Source organism: Nicotiana sylvestris, chromosome 7, assembly GCF_000393655.2.
Source record: "Nicotiana sylvestris chromosome 7, ASM39365v2, whole genome shotgun sequence".
Classification (NCBI taxonomy): domain Eukaryota; kingdom Viridiplantae; phylum Streptophyta; class Magnoliopsida; order Solanales; family Solanaceae; genus Nicotiana; species Nicotiana sylvestris.
Window position 1 is genome coordinate 101,340,106 of NC_091063.1, and position 27,647 is coordinate 101,367,752.

At 35.9% G+C, this 27,647-nt stretch overlaps 1 protein-coding gene across 1 annotated transcript; it reads left to right on the forward strand.

Moving 5' to 3' along the window:
* The first annotated feature begins 20,856 nt into the window (after positions 1 to 20,856).
* Positions 20,857 to 24,437, forward strand: LOC104210439 (protein SMAX1-LIKE 3-like). Its single transcript, XM_009759337.2, has 3 exons — positions 20,857 to 22,400; positions 22,948 to 23,185; positions 23,271 to 24,437. Exons 1-3 carry the CDS (start codon positions 21,214 to 21,216, stop codon positions 24,384 to 24,386), a joined length of 2,541 nt encoding a protein of 846 aa, XP_009757639.1. The 5' UTR covers positions 20,857 to 21,213; the 3' UTR covers positions 24,387 to 24,437.
* The last annotated feature ends 3,210 nt before the right edge of the window (positions 24,438 to 27,647 follow it).

Below are 27,647 nucleotides of genomic sequence, written 5' to 3' on the forward strand. Positions count from 1 at the left end.
CCTCAACTCAACGTGAGATGGAACAAGAAGCAGTTGCGAGAGAAGCAACTGCAAGATAGGTTGCTGCAAGAGAAGCATCCTTGAGAGGTGACAAAATTTTAGATGAGAGGATCAAATTAAATTACCTTCTGGTGGAACATCAGTTTGAGAATGTTAGAGTCAGTCATGAGCGATCATTGGGAGACTATGCCATGCTAGTTTACAATGCGAGACAATAAAGAGTGAGACCCCTACCCACATATGCAAACAATTTTGAACCCAAGTAGGATGTGATCTACTCCATTCAGAATAATTGTATCTTCAGAGGCAAACCAAAGATAGATCTAAATAGCCACTTGACGGATTGATAAGATCATGAACACCTTTCGTTACAATAGAGCAACATACATTGCTATCTACTTAAGGGTATTCCCTTTTTCGCTGAAGGATGATGCTACACAATGGTTCCAAAGTCCACATACTGGGTATACCTCTACATGGGAAAATATGATAACAAAAATTCTAGACAAGTACTTCTCGCTACTAAAGTGGGTAAGATGATAAAGGAAATCTATAATTTCAGCCAAAGTGAGGTAGAAATCGTGTTCGAAGCGTGAGAAAGGTTCAAAGAGATTTTGAGAAGATGCCCTGTTGGTCCAAGTAAAGGTGAGTTTTGAAGACTGACAAAGGAACTCAGGCATGTACCGGGTCCATCTTAGTGAACCACAGATATGGTCAACTCAAGCATGTGAGATGCACGTAAATGAGATAAACCTCACTTACCAAAAATGATATCTCCTGATCCTGATCGAAAAGGTTGCATATTGGATAAGGAGAAAGAATTCTTACACAAAGAGAACACAGTAAGAAATAGATAGAGTTAGAGGATCAGAGCAACTAGAACTCTTCCACCAAGGAAGAGTAGCATCAGTATTCTAGCCAATCTTTAATCACTAACTCCATAAATATCAGTGTTGTTCTCTTTTACAGGTAACCCACATAAGCAGAAGTTAAACGTGAATTGAGAGCAAAATAGCAAGACAATTTTGCAAACAATTTATGTGTGATTTAAGCGTGCAATCCTGAAGCTACTTAAACCAGATAGAAGAACCAGTTCCAAGTGTCTGTCTTTTATTCTGGTTCAATTGTAGTAGGTATTTTCATATTGTACCTTTTAGCTTTATCTAGAAGCAATTATATTAGGTACTCAGATTTTTCAAGTTAGAGTTAACTTGAAGTTGTCGCAACAGTTGAGGATGTGTGCTACAACGGGATTAGAATTAATCCTAGGTTTACAAAAGAGTTTTTGTAAATGCAGTTTTTGGCTCAGTGATTTTAGTGGAGAGTTTGAAAAAATCCTATTGAAAGATAGGTCGTGGTTTTTCACCTTTTGAGCCAGGTGTTTTCCACGAAAAATTTATGTGCTCTTTATTTTCTGTCTTTATAATTCCGCAACAGTAGTAGTTGGAATACATAGAAGAACCAGGTCCTTCTATAATCAGATTAAACGAAAAATTTGGCACCACACAAATCACCTCCCCTCTTGTGTGGTGTTGAAGTATATAACATCAATTGGTATCAGAGTGGGTTATCCTTGAAGAGGTTAACACGTTAGGAACAGATCAAGATGAGTGCACCACCTGGATATTGGGAAGGACAACCCACTGCGAGGCCTCCACTCTTTAATGGCCAGTACTACTCCTGGTGAAAAAACAGGATGAGAGATCATATCATCGGAGAGGACTATGAACTCTGGGATATTTTTACTGATGGTTCCCTAGCTACCACGAAGAAGAATGCTGAAGGAGTGGATGTGCCAAAGACTAGAGTTGACTGCACTGGTGAGGACTTGAAGAAGTGGGAAAAGAATGCTAAGGTCAAGAAATGGCTTGTGTTTGTACTTGGTCCAGACGAGTATAACAGAATTCAAAGCTGCACTACTCCTAAGGAAATTTGGGACACTTTACAAGTGGCTCATGAAGGAACTTCTCAAGTGAAGAGATCATGAGGAATACTGCTGTATTCTCAATATGAGAATTTTACCATGAAGGAAGGAGAAAACATTCAAGAGATGTATACAAGGTTCATAACACTAGCAAACGAACTTACGTCTCTTCGGAGGATTATCTTTGAAGAAGAGAAGGTTGAGAAAATTATGACAAGGGTTTTGCCTGTTACTTAAGAAAGCAAAATCACTGTTATTCAGGAATCGAATAACATTGCCACTATCAAGTTGGACGAGTTGATTGAAAATCTCACTGCCTATGAATTGAGAAGGCAGATCATGAAGATGGACGCTCCCAAGAAAGAAAGAAGCCTGGCTCTTAGAATTGCTAAAGGTGCATATCTAGAGGAAGATGAAATGGCTATGATCAGAGGGACTTTAAGAAGTATCTAATGAGAGGAAAGGGTTCTTCAAGAGGTGAAACTTACAACAAACGAAGGGTCCCTGAAAAACAGGCCAACAAGGGCTATTGCAAATGTGGTAAGACTAACCACATGATCAAAAACTGTCCTCAATGGGAAATAGAATGGAAGAAGGAAAGGGCTGAAAGAAGGAACAGGAAGAAGGAACAGGTTCATCCCAAGAAACACAAAGGATCAACGAAGGCTATGGTGGTTGCCTGGAGAGAAATATCAGATGAGGATTCAGAAGATGAAGATGGAGATGAACAAGTACTTATGACCATTAGAGAATCAGATGATGAACAAGAGGTAAGTGTGATTCATCTCAAAGACAAGATTAAATTTTTGTCTAAAGAAAAGCTATCTGAGTTACTGCTAGATTTCATTGATGAGTCTGAGGTTATAAACAATTTAAAGGAACAACTGTCTAGGGAATGTGTAATCTTGAAAGCTAAGTGCAAGAATCTGGAACTCAGGGCTAATGAAACTGATAGTAAAAATACCGAGTTGAAGAACCAGTTTCTTGAACTTGACATCACTGTGTTAGAGCTTAGATCTGAAAATTTAAAACTGAAACTAGGAACAAGTAAAAAGAAAGTTGACCACATACATCTCACCTTAGAAGAAAATTTAGGAAAAATGAAGGATGAGTTATACAAAAGGGATGAGCAGATAAGGGTCCTAAAATAAGATCTAGGTAAGGTTAAGCATGAACTAGATAGAACTTGTAAATGAAACAAATCCTCTGATGCACTATCTTGGCTACACGAACATCACAGTAGCAATAAGAGAGGACTTGGCTATGGGACACCTGCACCTAAGTGGGATCGAAAAAGCAAGTATATTACACTTCCTGAGAACAAAATCTGCACACACTGTGGTAAGAGTGGTCACTTTAAAAGTGAATGTAATGCAAAATAAAAGGCCAGTCAAAAGAACAAAACCTTTGTTCAAGGGAAAGATAGGTTGCCAGGATGGGATAAAAGAAATTTGATTCACACTTTTGCCTATAGAAAAAGACCCAAACTAGTTTGGGTTCCTAAGACTAACCCCTGATTTTCTCTTGCAGGTCAAAGTGAAGGGAAGCAGCCAAATATGGTACATGGATAGTGGCTGTTCAAAGCATATGACTGGAAGCAAGAACCAATTCCTTTCACTTGAGGACCTCAAAGGAGGTAATGTCTCCTAGGAAATGGTAAGAAAGGTGAGATCATTGGGATTGGAAAGGTAGGTAAGATAGACTCACATTCCATTGAGAATGTCTACTTGATAAATGGCTTGAAATATAGCCTAATCAGTGTATCACAACTGTGTGACAGAGGTAACTTGGTAGCATTCACCTCTACCAAATGTTTTGTGATAAATCTTACCACTGATAAGATTATTTTGCAGGGAAAAAGAGTAAACAATATATACAATGTAGATCTATCCACTCTTTCAGAAAATAAACTCACTTAGCTAAGTGTGTTGGACAATGATCCCCTCCTTTGGCACAAAAGGCTTGGACATGCAAGTCTAAGTCAACTCGATAAATTAGTCTCCAAGGACCTGGTGATAGGGTTGCCTAATATCAAGTTTAAGGAAGAAAAAGGTTGTGAGGCTTGTGAAAGAGGGAAGCAGGTAAGATTCTCTTTTAAAAGCAAGAAAGTGGTAAGCTGGACCAGGTCGTTGGAACTGGTTCATATGGATCTCTGTGGTCCAATGAGAACATTAAGCATAGGCGGTAAGAAATATGTGATGGTGCTTGTTGATGATTACTCTAGGTTTACTTGGACATTATTTTTAACATATAAGGATGAAACATTTGACATGTTTACTGCCTTTGTTAGAAAAACACAGAAACAACTAGGTAATCAACTTGCATCAATTAGGTTTGATCATGGAACTGAATTTGAAAATGCTAAGTTTGTTGAATTTTGTGATGAGCATGGTATAGATCATAATTTTTATATCCCTAGGACTCCTCAACAAAATGGAGTAGTTGAAAGATAGAATAAGACTCTTTAAGACATGACTAAGACTATGCTTCTTTCTAATAAATTGTCCCATAACTTCTGAGCAGAAGTTGTAAACACTACATGTTACATCATTAATAGGTGCATGACTAGACCTATTATAGAGAAAACTCCCTATGAGTTACTTAAAGGGAAAAACCAAATATATCCCATCTTAGGGCATTTGGATGAAAGTGCTTTGTTCACAACAATGGAAAGGATTCCCTAGGTAAGTTTTATCCCAGAAGTGATGAGGGAGTATTCTTGGGATATTCTTCATATAGCAAAGCTTATAAAGTATACAACAAAAGAATTATATGTGTATAAGAAAGTGTACATGTAGTTTTTGATGAAACTAACATTCTTTCTAAGAGACATGAACTTGAAGATGAAGCTATTGGGCTGGTAAAAGAGTTAAATGAAGCTGCACCAGAAGAAGGAACAGGATCTTCCATCCAGAGAAACCTGACAGGGGGAATTGAACAAAAAAGAATTGAATCTAATCCCTAAATAGAACATGTCCATGAGCCTGTTCCTCAGCAATAGAACATGGGAGAAACATCAAATAGAAAACAATTGGTTATGAAACCTTACAAGTATCAAAGTTCTCATCCCATTGAGAACAAAATTACTGATCCAACCTCTGGAATTAATACTAGATCTGAATTAAAGAATTTGTGTGCTTTTGATGCTTTCTTATCTCTTATTGAACCTAATAATGTTGCTGAGGCTTTGCAGGATGTACACTGGGTAAATGTAATGCAAGATAAACTCAATCGGTTTGAAAGAAGTCAAGTTTGGCATCTGGTTCTAAGACCCAAGGACAGATCAGTAATTGGTACTAAATGGGTCTTCAAAAATAAACTTGATGAAGATGGAACTGTTACCAGGAACAAGGCAAGGTTGGTGGTTCAAGGTTACAGCTAGGAGAAGGCATAGACTATGATGAGACCTTTGCTCCAGTTGCAAGATTGGAAGCAATAAGACTCCTCATAGCCTTTGCAGCACACATGGAATTTACTCTTCATCAGATGGATGTCAAAAGTGCTTTCCTGGATGGTTACTTAAAGGAATAAGTGTTTGTCAAACAATCTCCAGGGTTTGACAACAAGGAATGTCCAGAACATGTATACAAATTAGACAAGGCTCTCTATGGACTCAAGCAGGCTCCTAGACCATGGTATGAATGACTGTCCAAATTCCTGCTTGAACATGGCTACAAGAGAGGTAAAATTGACATTACTCTATTCTTGAAGGAAAAAGGTAAGGAACTTCTTGTAGTACAAAGATATGTTGATGACATAATTTTTGGGGCAACAACTAAAAACTAAGTAAGGAATTTGCAAAACTTATGGGGAGTGAATTTGAAATGAGTATTATGGGTGAGCTTAATTTCTTCTTAGGCTTGCAAATTAAACAAAACTCAAATGGAACCATTATCCATCAGCAGAAATATGCAAAAGAGTTGATTAAGAAGTTTAAAATGGAAGAATCAAAAGAAATAGACACTCCTATTGCAACAGCCACAAGGTTGGGCATAGATGAACCTGATTCATCTATTGATCAGAAGTTGTATAAGGGTATAATTGGTTCACTTTTATATCTTACTGCTAGGATACCTGACATTGTTTTTAGTGTAGGGCTTTGTGCTCGATTTCAAGCAAATCCAAAGGAATCCCACTTGACTGTTGTCAAGAGAATATTGAGATACTTGAAAGGCACTACTGACCTTTGTCTTTGATATCCAAAGAGTAGTAACTTTAACCTAGTAGGATACGCTGATTCTGACTATGTAGGTTTCCTGGTGGATAGGAAGAGCACTTCAGGTATGACACATTTCCTTGGTTCATGCCTTGTGTCATGGGCTACTAAAAAAGGAAAATTCAGTGGCCTTATCCACTGCTGAAGCTGAGTATGTTGCTCCTACTTCCTGTTGTGCTCAATTACTATGGATCAAACAGCAGTTGATGGATTTTGGTATTGAAGTTGATTGCATCCCCATTTTCTGTGATAACACTAGTGCTATTAGTATTACTAAAAATCCGATTCATCATAAGAGAACTAAGCACGTAGATGTTAGACACCATTTTTTGAGGGATAATTATGAGAAAAGACTGATTACTATAGAATTTTGTGCTACTAATAAATAGATTGCTGACATTTTCACTAAAACACCGAGTAGAGAGAACTTTGAAAGGAAAATGTTAGAATTAGGGATGATTAAGATCATGTAATGGGACCAGTTCACAATACACAATGAAAAATAAAATAAAAAATAAATTAGAAAAAATGAAAACTTTTTTCTTAGTTAGAAAATCTGAAACTTGTGTAAATATCTAGATTAATTGTTGCTCAGTCTTATACTATAAATAGTAACTCCTGTGACATGTGTTGATATGACTCATTGACCTCTAACAAAAGTTTTTCTATTTTGGTAAATTGAGGCATGATCAAGAGGATTCTTAGTGAAGAACCTGGTTCATCTGAATAACGAGGTATGTTTTTTACACTCTGCATAATTAGAAACATTAATATTTAATTCATGAGCAGAGTCCTACCCATGTTCAAAATCGTCACAAAAACTTATCTCTCTAAAGTTTGAACCAGTTGCGTCTCTAATAGAATCCTCACCATATAAAATGCCTAGAATCTATGGAAGCTTAACCGCTTAATCGACCTGAAATTTCAGGTTGATTGGACTTCTAATTAACTACAAAAATCTACTGTTAGTTATTAATTAAAACCCTCTATTTAAAAAACCATCATCACAATCACTGCTTCACTCAAAATTCTCTAAATCGTCGAATTTCTTCTGCTCTCCATTCTTCTCTCTTCCAAACCCCCAATTCAGAATTCCTCTTCTAAAATTAGCAAAGATATCTAACCCCCAAGATAACCCAAGCACTCCTCCACAACCTACCCCTCTGATTCCTCCATCCCTCCTCAACCTAACATAACCCCCCAACCTAGGAGAAGGCGAGTGAAAATGCTTGCTCGCAAAACGGTGGCTACTGGTGCTCTTTTAAAGAAATTGAATGTGAAATTAAAGGCAAGCCAAGCCCAAAATTCTAAAAACCCAGACGATTCCTTCAAATCAGCGATTGAGGGGGAGGAACTGGGTTTTTTGACTCTGAGAAGTCTCAAAAATCTCCTTCTTATGTGCGTTCTATTTTAGTTGAAAATATAGACAATAGGTTTGTTCTGGTTGGGTCTTATAGGAATGTGGAATTGCTTGAGTCAAGAAGGAGAGGTGGTAAAAATAAAGGTGAAAAAGAAAAAGAGAGTGAGGGTGTACGTAGTGATGTGAGGGGAAAAGGGAAAGAATTGGATGATTCCTCAACCACTTCTGAATTGGTGAGACCAGCTATCTATGGGGTTGAACATGCAACTGTGAAAGAGAGTAGCAACAAGATAGGGGGGAAGCGGTTCAGGGGAGGCTTCTGAAGGGTTGGTTAATCTTAGTTCACAGGTAGATGCACCTGGTTCATCTATTGAGGGGATCCTAGCAGATCTTCTGAAGAAAGTGGGTGCAAGCTATAATCCAAAGAAAAGGAGAACCCCAACACCAAAAGCCCCCAGCAATACAAAAGTTTCCAAGAAAAGAAAGGTTTCTTCTCCAACAACTCCTGAGATTTCTCTACCAAAGGGAAGGGCCACAAGAAGCATGGTGAAGTAGAGTGAGAGTGAGTTACAAAAGGCTAAGGCAAAAAGCAAGAAGAAGAAGGGAAAGCTAAGGTTGCAGAGCCTGCTGAGGCTGTTGATGTGGATGAGATGGAATAGGTCCATCAAGAAGAGCACACAACTATGGAGGTTCAGACCCCCAAGCCCAAAAAGATCAAGACTTCTTTCAAGAAGTCTTCATCTGTGTCTAAGACTGATGAACCTTCATTGGTCAAGAGGACAAGGCCTGCTGTGAAAAACAAGCAATTTAGAATTACTGAAGAGGAGGAATGGAGTGGTGAGAAAGAGAGTGAATCTGATGATGAACAAGACAAGTTGGCCAAGTTTGGCGAAAGAAAAATCTTGAAAGGTAGACTTCTGAAGGATTTAGTGGTACTAGGGATGGTTCGATTGCTTGATGCTCTAGCTGCTCAGGGCTAGAAGGACATGCTCCTTTAGTTGGACGGTAGGCTGGCCAGGAATGAGATCATTGAATTCAAATCAAATGCAGAGGTCAAGGATGGCAGAGTCACCAGCCAGGTGAAAGGGGTTCAAGTGACCTTTTATGCAAAGGAGTTGGGTGAGATTCTTGACATCCCCTCTGAAGGATATGATGATTACACAAGGCAAAGATGTCCAAGTCTGGACTACCTTCCTACTGCCCTTGAAATCACTAGGAGATTCTGTGATGTCACAGAAGTGAATGATGCCAAAGTTGTGCATAAGAGTGAAATGAAGCCATGTCACAAAGTCCTGTTTGAATTTGTCAACAAGTGCTTGTTGCCTAGGCAGGAAAGAAGGCACATTGCTAACTATATGGACTTGGTGTTGATGGAGTATCTTGAAAGTGGAAGGCAGATAACTGACCTGCATTTATTATCAAGCTACTAGACAGGGTTATCAATGGCTCCAAAACATGCAACTCCATATGGGTTTATTCTGACTACTGTTCTTGATAGTTGTAAGGTGCCACTGAAGAAGTGGGAAATGGCCACAAGCAAGGATCATTTTGGAATCAACAATTTGATTGCTTGTGACTATGAGGTCACTACCATTCCCAATGAACCTGGTTCATCCAAAAAGACACATATCAACAACAAAGTCAGAGCTCTAGTGCATGAGAGTGGAGCAAAAGATGCTGAGATAGCTAGGCTGAAGGCTCGTTTAGCAGAGGTTGAATCTGAGAGAGATGCTCTCAGAATTGAGCTCACAAAGGAAAATGAGAAGAATGATGGCATTCTTCAAGACATGCTGCACCTTATCGAAGACAAAACCCAACCCTCTAGTTCTTCCAAGCCTTAAGTTCTTGAACCCTGTCTAGACCTTTCAGTGACCCAGATTCAGGATTTTTTCTGGTTTTGCTCATGTTTTGACTTTTTTTGTTTCTTTTTGTGAATTGTGGTAGACTCATATTTTCTATCAATGAAGTTTGTTGTGTTTGCTCTTGATTAATTGTTTATTTTTCCTAGATAGTTTAAATATATTTGGTTGATTACTAATGATTAATCCATGATTTCACTTGTAGTTACCCTAGTAGCCATGAGTAATTGTTAAAATTCTAGGAATCACATTGTGTTTATGCAAATTTTTGATGATGCCAAAAGGGGGAAGATATTGTGCATTTTACATTCTGATAAGTGATGTTTATATCCTAATGAACGTGGTCCTTGATGATAAGTAAAAATTCTCTAACTTTATATTGATGAATAAGCTGAGTTTTGATAGGGAAGAAGTGAGTAAAAAGCACAAAGTTTGTCATCATCAAAAAAGAGAAATTTGTTGGCCCAAGTAAAGGTGAGTTTTGAAGACTAACAAAGGAACTCAGACATGGACCAGGTCCATCCTAGTGAACCACAGATATGGTCAACTCAAGCATGTGAGATGCACGCAAAGGAAATAAACCTCACTTACCAGAAATGATATCGCCTGATCCTGATCGAAAAGGTTGCATATTGGATAAGGAGAAAGACTCCTTACACAAAGAGAACACGGTTTAAGAAATGGATAGAGTTAGAGGATGAGACAAACTAGAATTCTTCCACCAAGGAACAGTAGCATCAGTATTCTAGCCAATCTCTCATTACTAACTCCATAAATATCAGTGTTGTTATCTTGTATAGGTAACACACATAAAAAGAAGTTAAACGTGAATTGAGAGCAAAATAGCAATGCAATTTTGCAAGCAACTTATGTGTTCAAGCGTGCAATCCTGAAGCTACTTGAACCAGATAGAAGAACCAGTTCCAAGTGTCTGTCTTTTATTCTAATTTAATTATAGTAGGTGTTTTCATATTATACCTTTCAGCTTTATCTAGAAGCAATTGTATTAGGTACTCAGAATTTTCAAGTGAGAGTTAACTTGAAGTTGTCACAACATTTGAGATTGTGTGCTACAACGTGATTAGAGTTAATCCTAGGTTTACAAAAGAGTTTTTGTAAATGTAGTTTTTGGCTCAGTGATTTTAGTGGAGAGTTTAGGAAAATCCTACTGGAAGGTAGGTCGTGGTTTTTTCACCTTTTGAGCCAGGTGTTTCCAACGTAAAATCTTTATGTTCTTTAATTTCTGTATTTATAATTCCGCAAGAGTAGTAATTGGAACACATAGAAGAACTACGTCATTCTATAATCAGATTAAATAAAAAAATTGGGCACCACACAAATCACCCCCTCTCTTATATGGTGTTGAAGTATAGAACATCATGCCCACACGGCGGAATAGAACCTTGGCTGCAACTCCAAGATTTCTAGGAGTGATAGACACCTGCTTCTAGAAATGTACTATATAATGTAGTTGGAGGCCGTCTGATGAAGAAAACTCCTGAGGAGATTACCACCACTTTGGATGAGTTATCTGAAGATGCAAATTAATAGCCTGCCGATAATAGCAAAATGAGAAAGTTAGTGGGTGTACATGCTTATGTCATTTTGGGTATGGTGGAGCCCTATCCAAACATAGTTGTGTATTATGGTACTCTTAGAGGCTTACATAATAGTGTTCGGTGTATGTATATAAGTTTTCTTATGACCCTGACGACATTAGTTATCTATATATACCATATTGAAATCCTTCTACTAGTGAGTAGTCAATATTCTTGTCTTGGTAATGTTATTTGGAGGCCTTGTCAGCCCAGATTCCATGTTGAAGTATCTAAGAGTTAAAGTTGGTTTTCTCGGGCCTTGGGGAACCGGGTGTCGGCCACACTCCCAAGGTTGGGGTATGACAAAGAATCAAGTATGGATATGAGAAGTTGAAGAAAACTGAGAAGCTGGACAAACTGGCCTAAGGCGACACGCTAGGCATCGCTTTGGATCACTAAGGTTAGTTTGATTCAAGGGTGTTTGGTCATGGTATAAATACTTCCTAAATAAAATTTTGAAGGCTGATCGACCTATGACAGATTAGGAGAGAGGATAAGGCGTGAAGACACAAGAATTCATCAGTTTTCACCAACGATCAATTCAATACGGAAGTTCGAATTGTAATGTTGATTTTAACGTTTTTTGTTTCTTCAAACTTATCTGTGCTAAACTCCTCCGCATCTATGGAGTACCTTGGGCCTCCTGAATGCAGCAACCAACCTCTCTATTAGCCACTAGCTCTGAAATCTGCACAAGAAGTGCAGAGTGCAGTATCAGTACATCCGACCCCATGTACTGGTAAGTGCCGAGCCTAACCTCGACGAAGTACTGACGAGGCTACGGCGGGGCATAACAATATATATATAACCTGCAATAGTTTATAGTAAGACAGAAAAGAAATTACAGAATGAAATATAATAATGACTTGCATTAAGTAAAAACGGGACCCATGCTTTCTATCAATACTCAGCTATAACCAATCTTTAAGATATTTTCATCAACACAATAATGAATCTCATTAGAAAAGGAAGAATACATAAATATCACCCGATGCAGCGTGCATCTCGATCCCACCATATAATCAATAGCAATACAAATATTTACCCTTATTACTCCTTGTTGCGACGTGCAACCGGATCCCACCAGTCTACCCTTATTACTCCTCAATATATACATCAACCTTATTCTTCCTGTTGCGGCGTGCAATCTGATCCTACCTGTCCACCGTTATTACTCCTTGTTGCGGTACTCAACCCGATCCCACCAGACAATCATATTCACCCTTATTTCTCCTGTTGCGGCGTGCATCCCGATTCAAATGTATATCAACACCAGTCACAAAATAAAAACAAGTGTTTCACAAGTTAACTCAAATCCTCCACAACACTTATACCTCAAACCGACACAATAGGATATCACTACAGTTATCAAACTTCACCAGTTAACACTACATAACAAGACCAATCAAAGTGTACTATGAAGCACCAACAAACCGACTTTAACCAACAAGGTAATAAAATGAAACTACGAAATAATTAATACTTCAATAGAGAAAACAATAGTTAACATGAAGCAATTAAACATGAAAATATTTATGATCAAGTAGCAATTAAGATAGGAAACAATAAAATAGGAAACGAGGAAGGGAACAGGCTAAAATGATAGTTTGGTGGCGAATAGGTACTCGCCACCACACCTATATGCCACACACATGAAATTTCACATAGAAAATAAGTTGGGGATCCCTGATCCCTCACGTCAAAGTTAGACCAAATACTTACCTCAAGCCAACGGGTATTTCAAAGCTCAATCACCGCTTTACCTCTCGATTCCACCACCAATTCACTCGTATCTAGTCATAATTAACTTAGTAACATCAGTAAATGCTAAAGAAATCAATTCCAATGCATTATTATAGGTTTCCCAACATTTTTTCCAAAAATTCAAAACCCGACTTGGGGCCCACGTGGTCCAAACTCAAAATTCAGACCAAAACCCGATTACCCATCCACCCCCGAGCCCGGATATACAATTGGTTTTAGAATTTGACCTCAATTTGAGGTCGAAATCCCCAAATTTCGAAATTCCTAAATTCTACCCAAAAACACCCAATTCCACCATGAAAAACCCTAGATTTTGTGAGAAAATCTTGTAAAAAGATGAAATGGATTGAAAGAAATAAGCTAGAAATTATTTACCTATGATTTGGTGAAGAAGTGGTCTTTGGAAAATCGCCTCTTGAAGTTTAAGGTTTGAAAATTTGAGAAATGAATCAAAAATCCCGTCCAAAACTCGTTTTAAACAGTCATAGTTATTGCATTTGCGATCACATGTTCGCAATGCGAACTCGGAAATGCGGACAATACTTCGCAAATGCGAAGCTTGTCCTGCTCTGCTGGCATCGCAAATGCGAACAAGTGTTCGCAAATGCGGCCCATGTTTCAGTCGCAATTGTGACGATGAGCTTCGCAAATGCGAAGGTCCCCTCCCAGCCTACTGATCGCAAATGCAAAGTTTCTTTATGCGAGCCAGACTTCGCATTTCTGCAGACTTGCAACATACCTGGAAATTTCCTTAAGTCCAAAATAATTCCGTAACCTATCCAAAACTCACCCGAGCCCTCGGGGATCCAAACCAAACATGCACACAAGTGTTAAAATATCATATGAGCTCGCGCTATCAAATCGCCAAAATAACATCTAGAACTATGAATTCAACATCAAAACACATGAAATTTTCAAGATAGAAAATTCTATTTTCTCAACCAAAGGTCCGAATTACATCAAATCACTTCCGTTTTTCACCAAATTTTACAGATAAGGTCTAAATATGGCTCCGATACCAATACGATCAAATCTTATTCAATTTCCAAAAACTATTATATTTTCAGTTTAACAATTTTCTTCAAAAAATCATTTCTCAGGCTAGGAACCTCGGAATTCAATTCAGGGTATACGCCCAAATCCCATATTTTACTACGGACCTCCGGGACCGCCGGAACATGGTTCCGGATCTGTTTACCCAAAACGTTGATCGAAGTCAACAAAAATTATCTTTTTAAGCCAAAAATTATCATTTCTTAAATTTTTCACATAAGGGCTTTCCGGATGCACGTCCGGACTGCGCATACAAATCGAGAAGAGATAAAATGAGGTTTTTAAGACCTCGAAATATAGATTCGACTTCTAAAACAAGAAATGATCTTTTGGATCATCACAGTGAACATCTTGCATTGTCTTGTTTATTCATATTGGTGATTCTCCTAAGTAATCGTGACATCTTTTTAAATTATCAAGTGCATTGAGTTAGAGAAATATTCGTGAACTTGTTTTTGAAGATTATTCTTGTTAACGTGCTCTTACATATTTTCATTGTGCCTATCACTACTATATTTGATAGATATTGAGTTCATTCGACAGAAGAATCTTAACTTTAAGAATACGCTATTACCTGCTGAATTCGTGAGAATCTATGAAAGCATAAAAGTAAAATTGAACAGAGTTAAACACTGAATAACAATCTTGCGCTTGTCTTATCGTGACTTTTATTTCTCATATTGATATTTTATTGTCGTAGCTCAACTCAAGTTTTCTGTGATTAATCTTATTTTACAATTTTAGAACATTATTTTATATTTTTTTACAAGTTTTCCGTGAAGCCAAGAATTACTAGAACATTATTTAATTCAATCCTGTTGAGACGATACTTTTTATACTATCTTTGACGCAACCCGAGTGGATTTTATAATGTGTTTTGTGCCCGTCAGTCAAATTCTAAACCGGCGTGGTGCTGCTGGATGCTTCTGATCAATAGAACAAAACATTACCCAAAACGAAAAATAGTTAAAAGCAAAAAAGACGAAGCTTCTTGTTATTTTGGGATCGATCGTTACCTTGCTCACTTTTCAAATATTCTATTCCTAAAATAAATGTTTTTTCCCTCGCAATTACTTTAGAGGAGATTGTGACTATTGACTAATAAAAAAAAAAGACTATTGACTAAAGAGCAGTTCCCAACATATTATTCTGTCAGTTCGTCATGGAGAAGGCCAGTAAAAGCAGAATTTAAGATGATTGAGGAATTAAAAGTGAGATTTCTTGTTAATTGTGTAGAACAAGTTAACTTTTTTCTATTTGTCTTAATTTAATATTACAAATGGTTTTTCCATTTTTGGGTTTTTGTTTTTTCTGTTGGATTCATCAAAGATAAGGTGGATAGGGAGTGGAGTTGCTTTTCTTTATATGCTAATATATGTCACGCTGAAGAAGGATACCACAAACCTAACATGGCATGGGCCAAGACAAAGTGAAATTGCCCCAACAAAATATCCTTATAAACATAAAGAAAAACAATACGAAACAACTTGTAGATAATTTGGACCACATAATGAACATTAATTAAATAGTTCAGATATATTGGGAAGGCAGTGAATTGACGGACATTATTTGATTATAGAGATCGGTTGAAAGATCAAATGAATAAGAACATTAGACAAATCTCTTAGAGATGAAAAGCAAAGCAGAACACAACGACCTAGAATTACGAAATCTTTTGAGTCCAACCAGCAAATTTACTTTTTGTTTTTTCAGTTGAAAGATGAAATTTTATAGATAGTAATATGCATCATTAGATAAAAGAAAGTGCTACCAAGAGGTTTCTATCAGCGTGCTTACATTACAAAAGAGCAAATCAAATATTAGGAGCAGTAACACATGTTTTAGCCTTTTAAAATATTTGCTAAATTATCGAGCATACATTCTTTTGATTTAACGATTCGTATCTAGTACTCACTGATTCGATTAATTTAGATTCATCATGTGTCACGCCCACAAATGGGATATGCTCTCTACTAAGGATTTCTTCACTCCTAGAGTTTAAAAGTGAAACCTCTGATTAAGGATGTAGAAATTTCATATATTCTATCGTATTTAACGATGGTAATAATTCATAGCACTTTTAGCTTTCTTAGATTTAGAGTGGCAATTTGCACCTTCGAGTTTGGACAAATTGTAAACTTTGGATTCCAGTTTTTTGGATTATTATTTATATATTAGCCATCAGGCATCTAGCCTCGTGGTATATTTGCTAAAAAACAAAAAACCTTGCGGCGCTACTTGCACGATGTTCCGCCTTTCCGTTGGCAAAGTCCAGCAGTTGCCACGAGTGATGCCACCACCAGACGTACTACAAGAATACACACGAGTACTTGCCGGCACGCTTTGAAAACACCGGCGAAAATTATGTGCCTTTTATAGAGGGTTTGTACTTGGATAAATTTAGAACGTCTGAAGTTATCTATAGTCTAAAACTAAAACGCTTCCTTTTTCTGCGCAGTTGTTGCACTTTCGTTTGAGAAAACCTTAAAACCTTCCACCAATTAAAAATTGTTGCATTGTTGGTACTTAGTAGTTAGTACTAATACCCCACAAAAGACTAACCCTTCCTTCAAGTTGCAGGAATGAACGGAAAGTATAAATATTAGTAACTTTTCTATAGCATTTGTTTTTAGAAAATCACATATTAGTCTTTTCGTTGGAGAAGATCTAGGTGGGGGTTTGGGTTGGGAGGGGGGAGGAGAGAAGAGGAGGGAAGCTTTTGCATTGTTCCTGATGATATAAGTTATCTTTTGAACCAAAATAAAAGTTCCACTTTGGTTATTGTATATTTTCTCTTAATACTACAATAACAACAATCCAGTAGAATCCCACAAATGGAGTTTGGGGAGGGAAATGTGTACGCAGACCTTACCCCTATTCCGAAAGGGTAAAGATGCTTTTTTCGAGAGACCCTCGGCGGCTCAAGATAATAAAAAGATATGTTTTCTCTTAATACTAGTCTAAATTATTCTTAACCACAACAAAGATTTTGGTTAGAATATATAGATGGATGTGTTGGTACCCGATACGACCACCTTTATAAATTAATAACTAAGGAAACTAGTAGTAATTTAATACTTGTATGAAAGGTAGAGTTCACTTAGTTTATATCCTAGTAGCAATGGGCACGTGCCTTGCACGTGAAAAATGTAATTATCTTAGTAGAAAAATGCCCAATCTTTCTTAATGACATATAACAGTTGACAAAACTTTATTCAACCAATGGACTTAAGAAATAGATAGTAAAAATATTTTATTCATTATTCAAATCTTAGAACTCTTTTGGGTTTACATTATGTTTGCTTATAACACAAACACACAAAAGTTAAACACAAACACACAAAAGTTAAACTGACTTGATAATCAATTTTTTTTTCCAAAAATTTACATTGGAAAAGAAATAACTTTATCCATTGTGTTCCATTAAGTTAAAAAGGCTTCTTATTCATTTTCATGAGCAAGCAAAATACCCATTGAGCTTAAAATAATCCCTTTCCTATGCATTTGACCCACCTTACTTTTTACCCGTTTGACTTTGCTTGAATTGGCTTGACTTGATTTGGTTTGGTTTGGTATGGTTTGGCTTGGCTTGAATTGGCTTGGTTTATACTTCATTCGTTTCAGTTTATGTAAACATATTTCCTTTTTGGTCCGTTCTAAAAAGAATGACCTATTTTTAAATTTGGAACAATTTAGTTTAAACTTACAATTCTACCCTTAATGAGAAGCTTTTATAACCACACAAATACTCTGTGCCCCTTTTTGACTTGTTTAGGACCACAAATTTCAAAAATCCTCATTTTTTCTTGGAGTTTTGACACAGTTACCCACAAAAACAAAACTATTTACCCTTGTCTACCCATTTGTTTTTCTACCCATAAACTAATTACATTTCCTACCCATAGTAGTTTTTTGGGAAAATTTTTTCTTTATTCTCCAATTCTTTTTTATTTCTATGCTTCTTTTCTTTCTTTTTTTTTTAATTTTCTCCTTTTTTTTCTCGGTTTCTTCTTATTTTTTTATTTTTTCCTTTTCTAATTTCATTTAGCTTCTTTTTTTATATTCTTTTTCTTTTTATAATCTAATTTCATTTACTGTTTTCACTATTTTTAATTATTCTTTTTTATACTATTACTAAAGAAAAATCAAATTGCGTACCAATTAAATGTAACTAATACAACCAAAAAATATTAACTAACATATGATATCAGTATAATATATAGTTATACCAACATGGTATATAATTGTACACCAAAAGTTAACAAAAATTTAATTTAATTATTAAACTGAAATAATATCATTTGTCAATAAAATTTTTTAAAAATTCTAAAAGGATCTAATTGTAAGAGTATACCGTTACATTATATATCATACTATAATATATTTTTCTATAATTTTTTAATTTTTTTTTTTGCATTTTCAATTTGCCCCTCACGCTGGGTAAAAGCTTAAAGCAAATTAAAAGGGAAAAGACAAGTGAATTTACGTGTAATAAGTATACTATTATAGTATATTGTATACTATTATAGCATACTGTTACAATATATTGCATATTATTATAGTATACTATAATAATATATTGTATACTATAATAGTATATTGTTGCAGTATAGCTATATACTCCTACATCATATTGTATACTGTAGCGGTATACTGTAGCTGTGTTCTTCTTCGATTTTCAACTGAAAAATTCTATCTCAATCACCTCAAAGCAGCTCCAAATGCTATCAAATTTCAGTATGAACTTCCAGAAGATACTATAAGCAATATTTAACAATACCCACTTTGAATCAAACAAGAAATCTTCAACATAAAAATTTTAAATTCAAGGGCCAAGGCAAGAGCAAGAGCTAGGAAAGAACAATCAAGAAAAAATGGAGCAGAATTGAAACTAGCCAAAGGTCAACTTCTCAGGTAATCAGATCTAATTTTTTTTGAAGAAGGATATAAGGGAAATGGAAGAGTTTATCCAAGTCTTCTTCATGGAGGCGAACTTTATCCAAGTTATTGACGGAGGCGAACTTTATCCAAGTCATCTTCACGGAGGCGAACTTTATCCAAGTTATTGACATCTGGGTGTGTCAAAAGGAAGAGTTTGCGTGCAAGAACTAGTTGGGGTTGTTGTGTTCCTTCTTCCGAATCCATGACTACCTTTTTCTTTGCTATTTCTTGGTTTTTTTTTATTTCATTGTACTTGTAGAAGAGTTTATACAAAAATCGGGTAAATAGTTTGGCGCGCATGGGTAGGGGTTGTAAATAGATTGGGCCTTGACATTAAAGAGTAAATAGTTTGGAATTGATGGGTATAAAGTGAGATTTTATCTTTTTTCTTAAATTCCGTGTCCAGTCAAACATGTTCACATAAATTGGAACTAGGAAGTATATTTAGTAACTTAGTTTGAATTCATTTGGCTGGGTATTGAAAAAATAGGTATGGGGGAAAAGGTATAGGTAGTGGGCGGGTAAATAATTTCCTCCGCATGGGTATTTGCAAAAGTTTAATAACACGTTTTGGAAACCTTGTAAATTAACTTCAGGAGGACAATTTACACTCCATCGTCCCCAAATTTTTTTTTGTCCGGCTATAGATTGACACCTTTTTATGTATCAAAATTGTTTAATCTGTATATCTTATTCTACTCTTAATAACATACGAACAATAATTTCTGTATTTTACGTCTATTTGGATCTCGTGTTAAAAGTCTTTTTTCTTATATTTCAAATCGAGTCAAGCAGTTAAAATAAATTGGATGTAAGGGAGCATTACATTTCTGATGCAATTTTCACAATATTATTTCATGCTGAATGATAGTAGAAGCCCCTACATTACTGCCAGAAAAAGTTAACAAACATACAAATGTAACTTTAACGTTTTACTAAGGCCAAGGCTATTATATACTCATTCTCAAATAACTAAGGCTATATATAATACCAATAGTGTTTTCTTTTTTCACGAATAAAGAGTTCTAGGAGAAGTCATAAAATATATCATGAAATACATTACGACTACAAAACAATGGCTTTCTAGGAATGGGTTCTTTACTTTAGATTTTGGTCTTGGATTCATGTTTTGTTTATTTGATGGTTTATGTTTCGCTTATGTGAGGACCGAGAAATTTACACTAAAGACGACCACAGGAAGAAAGTATTGCTCTGTTTCAATTTAGATTAGTTAGTTTAACTAGACACGAAGTTTAAGAGAATTTTTTTTTAGAAACTTGTGATTTTAAAAGCTTAATGGGTAACATCTTTGTGGAGCTATGACATTTGTGTGATTGTAAAAGGTCCTCATTAAGAATAAAATGAATAAAACAAATAGTTTAAAGTTGAATTATTTTCAAATTTAGAAACGTATAATTTATTTTGAATCAGACTAAAAAAAAGTATCATGTCTAATTTAAAAAGGATGAAGTAATATTTTCTATGTTTTTGGAACTAAATATATCAACTTCTCTTTAAGTAGGACCACTTCAAGATTGTAATATCATTTTAATATTTTATTAGTAGAAAAGAAAGAAACTCGAGAAACATATTACCATCCATATTATTTTTTCTTTCTTTTTCAACATATCACCATCCATATTTAGTACAGTGTTACATACAAAGAAAATAAAGCTGAATTGCCTTTGGTAATGGTGCAATTCTTCCTCCTTGTCAGCACATGCATTCCACTTTCCACTACAAATCACTTTTGCACCCCAAAATTTTACCTCACCCACAAGAAAACAACAGGCCTCAAGTCCTGTCAAAAGACAAAATAAATAATCTCTCCGTTTTAATTTAGGTGAATCTTTTACGTGAATTTGTTTGACTGAGTACGGATTTAAAAGAAAATGAAGACTTTTGAAATTGTGATCCTAAACAAATTACAAAGGGGTCCATATTATTTATGTGGTTATAAAAGCTTCTCATTAAGAGTAGAATTGTAAGTTTAAGCTAAATTATTACCAAATTTAGAAAGAAGTTATTCTTTTTGGAACGGAGCAAAAAAGAAATAGATTCACATAGACGAAAGTAGCAGGAAAAGATAAAAAAAACTAACCCCTCCCCGACCCTGCCCCCTTCACCTTCACCACCCCAACTATTTTTCATTTCTCTCTCTACAATCCTTGTATAGATTTCAGCTTTCATGTAAGATATACCAAGGAAAGGGCTCGAAACAAAACCTATTCTTCAGAGGTTTTCTCCTTCTCTGGTTCTGTGTTTTTACCAAATATTAAGTACTATAGAGTTGTTGAATCCCTTCTTGATCAATTTTAACTCAACAAAGTCATTAGCCAAGAAAATCAGTTAATTTATTAGGTAACTTATTTATACGTCTGAAACTTTTAATTCTGTAGTCATCATGATATTACCAAGACTTTCACAAGGTCTACCTTAACCCTAGCTCCAATTTTCCAGCTTTGTTTTAATTTCTCCTTTGTTGATCAAGCTTAAATATGAGAAGTGGAGGTTGCACAGTGCAGCAAGCTCTAACAGCAGAGGCAGCCAGCATAGTAAAACAAGCCGTGGTGCTCGCTAAGCGTCGCGGCCATGCCCAAGTGACTCCTCTCCATGTAGCAAACACCATGCTCTCTTCTTCTGCTGGCTTACTTAGAACAGCATGTCTCCAGTCTCACTCTCATCCCCTCCAATGTAAAGCCCTTGAGCTTTGCTTCAACGTCGCCCTCAACCGCCTCCCTACATCGTCGTCTTCTTCTTCTAGCCCCATGATGTTAATTCATCATCATCATCATCAACATCAACATCCTTCTATTTCTAACGCACTTGTGGCCGCCTTCAAGCGAGCTCAAGCTCACCAGAGGAGAGGTTCAATAGAGAACCAGCAGCAGCCTCTTCTAGCTGTGAAGATAGATCTAGAACAGCTTATTATCTCTATCTTGGATGATCCCAGTGTGAGTAGGGTCATGAGGGAAGCTGGCTTTTCAAGTACTCAAGTTAAAATCAATGTGGAACAAGCTGTTTCTCTAGAGCTTTCTTCTCAAAATAATCCTTCTCCTAACATTAATAGTAAGCCCAAAGAGAACAACAACAATGTTTTCCTTTCAAACGCAAGCAACAAAGTAATTGCTCCTTCTTTTCCTGTTAAAGATGAGGATGTGATGAGTGTAGTGGAAAATTTAATAAACAAAAGAAGGAAAGCTATTGTGATAGTTGGTGAATGTCTTGGTAGTTTAGAAGGGGTGATTAAAGGAGTGATGGAAAAAGTTGACAAGGAAATTAAGCTCATAAGTGTTCCTCTTTCAACTTTTGCTAATATCCAAAGAGAAGAAGTTGAGCAAAGAATAGGAGAGTTGACCTGCCTTGTGAAAAGTCTAGTGAACAAAGGAGTTGTTTTGTACTTGGGAGATCTCCAGTGGATTACTGATTATAGGGCAAATAACAATAACTCAAGTGGACAAGGGAATAATTTTAGCTACTGTTTTTCTGTCGAACACATGATCATGGAACTTGGGAAATTGGTGTGCAATATTGGAGAAAATGGTAAGCTTTGGCTTGTGGGAATTTCAACTTTTCAAACTTACATCAGATGCAGAACTGGCCATAATTCATTGGAATCTATTTGGGGCCTGCATCCTATTACAATTCCTGCTGGCAGTTTGGGCTTGAGTCTCAACTCTGACAGGTAAAATATTTACTCAATTTAAAATAAGTTCACTCAATTCGATCTTCTTTATTTTTTTTCATCGTGTTGGACTGTTACATTTGATATATCATTCTCATACTTTCTTTCATTACCCTTGCTTTTTCATTGTTAAGTAACTCTACCATAATAAATACTAATACTGATGCTATATTTCCTGGAGTTGTTTTTTATCTAAAGAAAGTATCCCAAATAAATCTTGTGCTGAAAATATTACAAGGAAGAAAAAGTATTACCCTTTTATATTTCTATTAATATTCCTTAAAAGCATTACTTCTTAATCTTCTTTTACCTTTATTCTTCTTCTTCTTCTTCTCATTCTAGGTAATTTGTTGTTTGACCATTCACTTTTTCCTTTTACTTTCTTTATCCTCCACTTCGTTATGGCCGGTAACCTCTTTAATTCTTCAAAGTATGAGAAAGTAAAAAAGGAAAAAAAGAAATTCTAAGCTTTCACCATGCAATGTTTTATCAATATTAATAGTATAATTTTTCAAATATTCATTCTGTCTATATTTTTGTATATCAGTGATACACAACTTGAAGTTAGAAGCAAGACATGTGAAAATGGATCTTCTGGGATGATTATTGATAGTGAAAATCAGGAGAAGCAATTATTGACTTGTTGTGCTGATTGCTCAGCCAAGTATGAAGCAGAAGTTCTAAACTTACAAAACAGTGCTTCAAACATCGATTCAACATTGTCAAGTCTGCCTTCATGGCTTAAAGATGAGAGGCAAAGACTTAATAATAGTCATCATGATCAGGTTATTAATTAACTTAGCCTTTTCAAATCTTTGTCTTTCTCTTTTTTTTTCCTTAAAAAATAACTAACTTTTGGTTTTCATTTAGAGCTGTGTATCAATGAAAGAGCTTTGCAAGAAGTGGAATACAATATGCAACTCATCTCATAAAAAAACCAAGACTTTTGAAAGAAGTTTAACCTTTCCTTCAACATCACCTTCCTCATCTATGATCACTAGTTTTTCCTTGGACCAACAATATACCAATTTGCACCACAGCCATCATTTGCCATTTCTTGATCCAAAACAGACATGTAGGGAGAAAGGATCTACGCGTCTGAGAATATACATTCCTGAGTCCCCTGACCCCAGAAATGTATGTTCTTCAAATCCAAACTCTACACCTAATTCTTCTTCCTCAAGTGATATCATGGAGATGGAGTACAGTCCAAAGTTTAAGGAGTTCAATTCAGAAAACTTGAATATTCTTTCCAATGCATTGGATGAGAAAGTACCTTGGCAAAAAGATATCATCCGAGAAATTTCTGGAACAATATTGCGATGTAGGTCTGGAATGATAAAAAGAAAAGAGAAATGTTCAAGAAATTATGAAGCCAAAGAAGAAACTTGGTTATTTTTTCAAGGTCATGATGTTCAAGCCAAGGAGGAAATTGCAAGAGAATTGGCTAAGGTTGTGTTTGGTTCTTATTCGAAATTCATATCGTTAGATTTAAGCATTTTCTCTTCCACAAAAACGGATTCAACTAATAAGGAATATTTTAGGAACAAAAGATCAAGAGATGAACAAAGTAGCAGCTACATTGAGAGATTTGCACAAGCGGTGTCTTCAAATCCTCATAGAGTTTTCTTGGTGGAGGATGTGGAACAAGTGGACTATTGTTCTCAAAGGAGAATGAAGAAGGCTATTGAAAGAGGAAAAATTACAAATTCAAATGGTGAAGAAGTGAGCCTTAGTGATGCCATAATCATTTTAAGCTGTGAGAGCTTTAGTAGTAGGTCAAGAGGTGTTTCTCCTGTTAAACCAAAATCAACAGATGGATCAGACAATGAGGAAGCAATGGAGGAAAGTGGAAGTAGTCCTTGTATTTCTTTGGATTTAAACATCTCCATTGATGATCATCAAAGTGTTGAACAGTCCATTGATGATGTTAGCCTTCTTGAAAGTGTTGATAGATGCGTTATCTTTAGAATTCAAGAACTTTAGGACAATAGAAACGTTGTGTATGATTATGTGTTGCGAAAATTTTCCTTGTCACTTTTCTTGGTATCTTTTCACTGTTTAGATAGTATGACAGAGTTCTCATTCAGCTCTTTTTTTTTTCCTTTCTAAATTTCTTAAAACTTTTGGCAGAGTTTTGTCTATGACTAAAATTATGCGAAATTTCATATCTGTTCAATTCAACAACAACTATTCTATAGAGGAATTACACATCAATTCTGTACGCGATAAGTTCTATAACATGTTGTATACGTATATTATATTGTTTATGAGTTCTGCATGCATATGCATTGTTTAATTGTTTATAGATGGGTTGTGTGATAGAGTTTTAGAACGGACTAAAAAGAAAATGTTGACACACAAATTGGAAGGGTAGTAGTAAGGTTTCAAGGCTATTAGTTGATCGAGTAAAGTATCCGTAACCTTCTCTCATTCCCTCTCTTTATTGGAAGAGCCTTCTTCAATCCCTAAACAAGTTGCAGAACAAAAAAAAATAAGGATCGGACTACATTCAGAATATTCTTATTACAAGAACATATATAAGTGTTGTGTCCTGTCTTTCTCACTTCTACTCCACTTAAGAAAGAAAATCAAGACAAAAGAAAAAGAACATGGAATTTTAAACTAATAAAAAAGAAAAGAATCGGAGAGAAAAGCCAAAGGTGAAAACAACATCTTTTGCTTTTTGTCTGTAAAAATAGAGAGCCTGCATGTTTTCTTTTAAAAATTTGTGTTTCAATGAAGGTCTTCTTTTCATGAATCCCTAGTAGGGAAAAGACTGAAAACTATTAGAAGAAATGTCGGTGAGAGGATGGAATTTTTTCCTCTTTTTTTCTCATGAATTTTACCATCCTGATGTGCCAATCATTATTTCAAAGTTAGAAAGCATCTCACAGCTCAATTCAAACAGCAAGGATACTAAAAAACAGTTTTTCCAGGTGGTAGAAACAATATATATACCTTTTCGTCTTTTTTTTTCTCAAACAATTTAGTTATTGACTGAAAAATATTGGTATAAAAGCCAAACAGAAATACCGGAAAGTACCTGCTTAAACAAGTAAATATAAAAGATCAAAGAAAACAAATACCGAGCTGTGATGGTGCCGTTAATGCAATTTTCTAGTGTAAAAAAGAAAAAAAAAACTAAGTCATAACAATTTGTCGATTCTCTTTGAGAAAAATATATTAAATTATTACTATCATTATCGTCATCATTGTGGCTGTCTTCTTTGATGAAGTTCTTCACGACTCCGTATGTACTCCCGATCCGTTCATTTTACTGGTTATGTTTCACTTTTCGAGAGTCAAACTATACAAACTTTCACAAATATTTTAATATATACTAATTCACTATATTGATATGAGAAAAATTATAAATATAGTACTTTTTATATAATTTTTGAATATCTAAATTTTAATTTAAAACTATTAAGAAAATTTAATGCAATTTAGCTTTAAAAATTAGTCAAATTGACTCTTAAAAAGGTAAAAGTGAATGGAAAGAGTTTAAATAATGCTATGAGTAAGTTCTTGTGTTTTTCGCCATAAATAAATACTAAGCGTGGCTTTTGTAATAAGAAACTTAGTTGGTAATTGGTACACTAGATCAAACATTAGTTTTTGTGTTTATCGAATATCCACACGTATTAAGAACAATGATAAAATAGTTTCTTCTCTGCTACATTTTTATAGGTTCATGCATGGCATATTAGAGTATAGGCAAATTGAGATAACCAAAAATACGTTCTTGGCAACGAACGGCGGATCTAAATAGTCGGCTACAGTTCACATGAACTTAATTTTTTACGTCATGTATATATTAAATTATTCATTAAATATTTATAAATATTTTATTGTGATGTTAGTTATTATAATATTAACTAGAGATCGCAATAAAAATATAAAAAATTTAAATCGTGGATCCGTCTCTATTAGCAGCATCTTGGTACTATTGGAGCCAATAACATTGATAATATATTGAGGAGTAATTGTTTAGTTGTTGAACCGAGCTTATATTGGTTTGATGATTAACAAATAGTTGTAAAAGACCCAAGTCTCTTGAAGTCCATTGATTAGAAATTGAAACATTGTTGTTTACCGTGAAAATGGTAACAATAATTAAATTTGTAAATGAAATTCTAAAAATACGAGATCTATTTCCGAGCTAGTTGTTAGAGCAGTTGATGCTAATAATATGGAGTTTAAAGACTAAATACGAGCTAAAACGAAGTAATAATCGTACCGGAGGGCCTGCTACCCGAATATAGGTCTGGTCGATGAGGGACCTCGGGGTCGACATTAGTGTCGAGCTCGAGCTATCGGGGATAGTCGGGGGTGGGATAACAGTTGAAGATATAATTAGACAAGGCTCTTTATGACCACTATTAAGGCATATGTTGAAGAACAAGTAAGAAAGCGATGGATATTAGGGTAACTTCGAGCCAGTATTAAGTGGTAAACAAAGAACATGCAAGAAGACAGCAAAGCTAAATTACTTCGAGCCAGTGAGGGCAAGCGAGTCAGAGAGGAGAAAGAGAGAGAAGTTATTATTGCACTTTTAGTAGAATGGTTGGAGCTCTACCCTTACAAGGTGTTAGCAACTCCACTTTTATAGAAAAGGGGAAGTCCAATCTTCGTACAAAATACATTGCGTGATACAAGAAATAGGATGGGACAACCGTCCAGCTTCGTGATGTGTGCATGGGCTGATGCTGAACCGCTTGAGTAGTCCTGATCGACCCTGGGTGAATTCCTCGAGAGATCCCTACATTTGCTGAGGCTTTGGCTGGCATTATACTTGGCGGGGTACCGCCCGATCTCGAGGGAAGTGACTGGCTCGATATCCCGGGCTTTCGGGATCACCCTTCTTCCGGGATCCCCCTTCGAGGTATTCAGTCGAGGAGAAATCGGTCTTCTAGATTTTACCGTGCACAGATAGTCTCCGCGTTTCTTAGAGGAAAGTGATAAGAAATGATTTTGACACTCTATTTCTCGATCCCCTATGATGATATCGTGCTGACGGTACAGCCTCCTCCCTTTTACAGGTGTCGAGGCGTTTTGCCTTCCCGCTTCTCCAGGATTACCCGGAATGTCGCGATTCTTCAATAATCTGTTGATATCGATTCAACTTTTATGAACACATTTATTGCGCCTGCTATTACGTTTTTCGAGGGCGGTAATAGCGCCGTCGGTTACTTTGCTCTCCCTATAAATGAGGCTTTTCATGGTTAGACTTTTATCCAAATT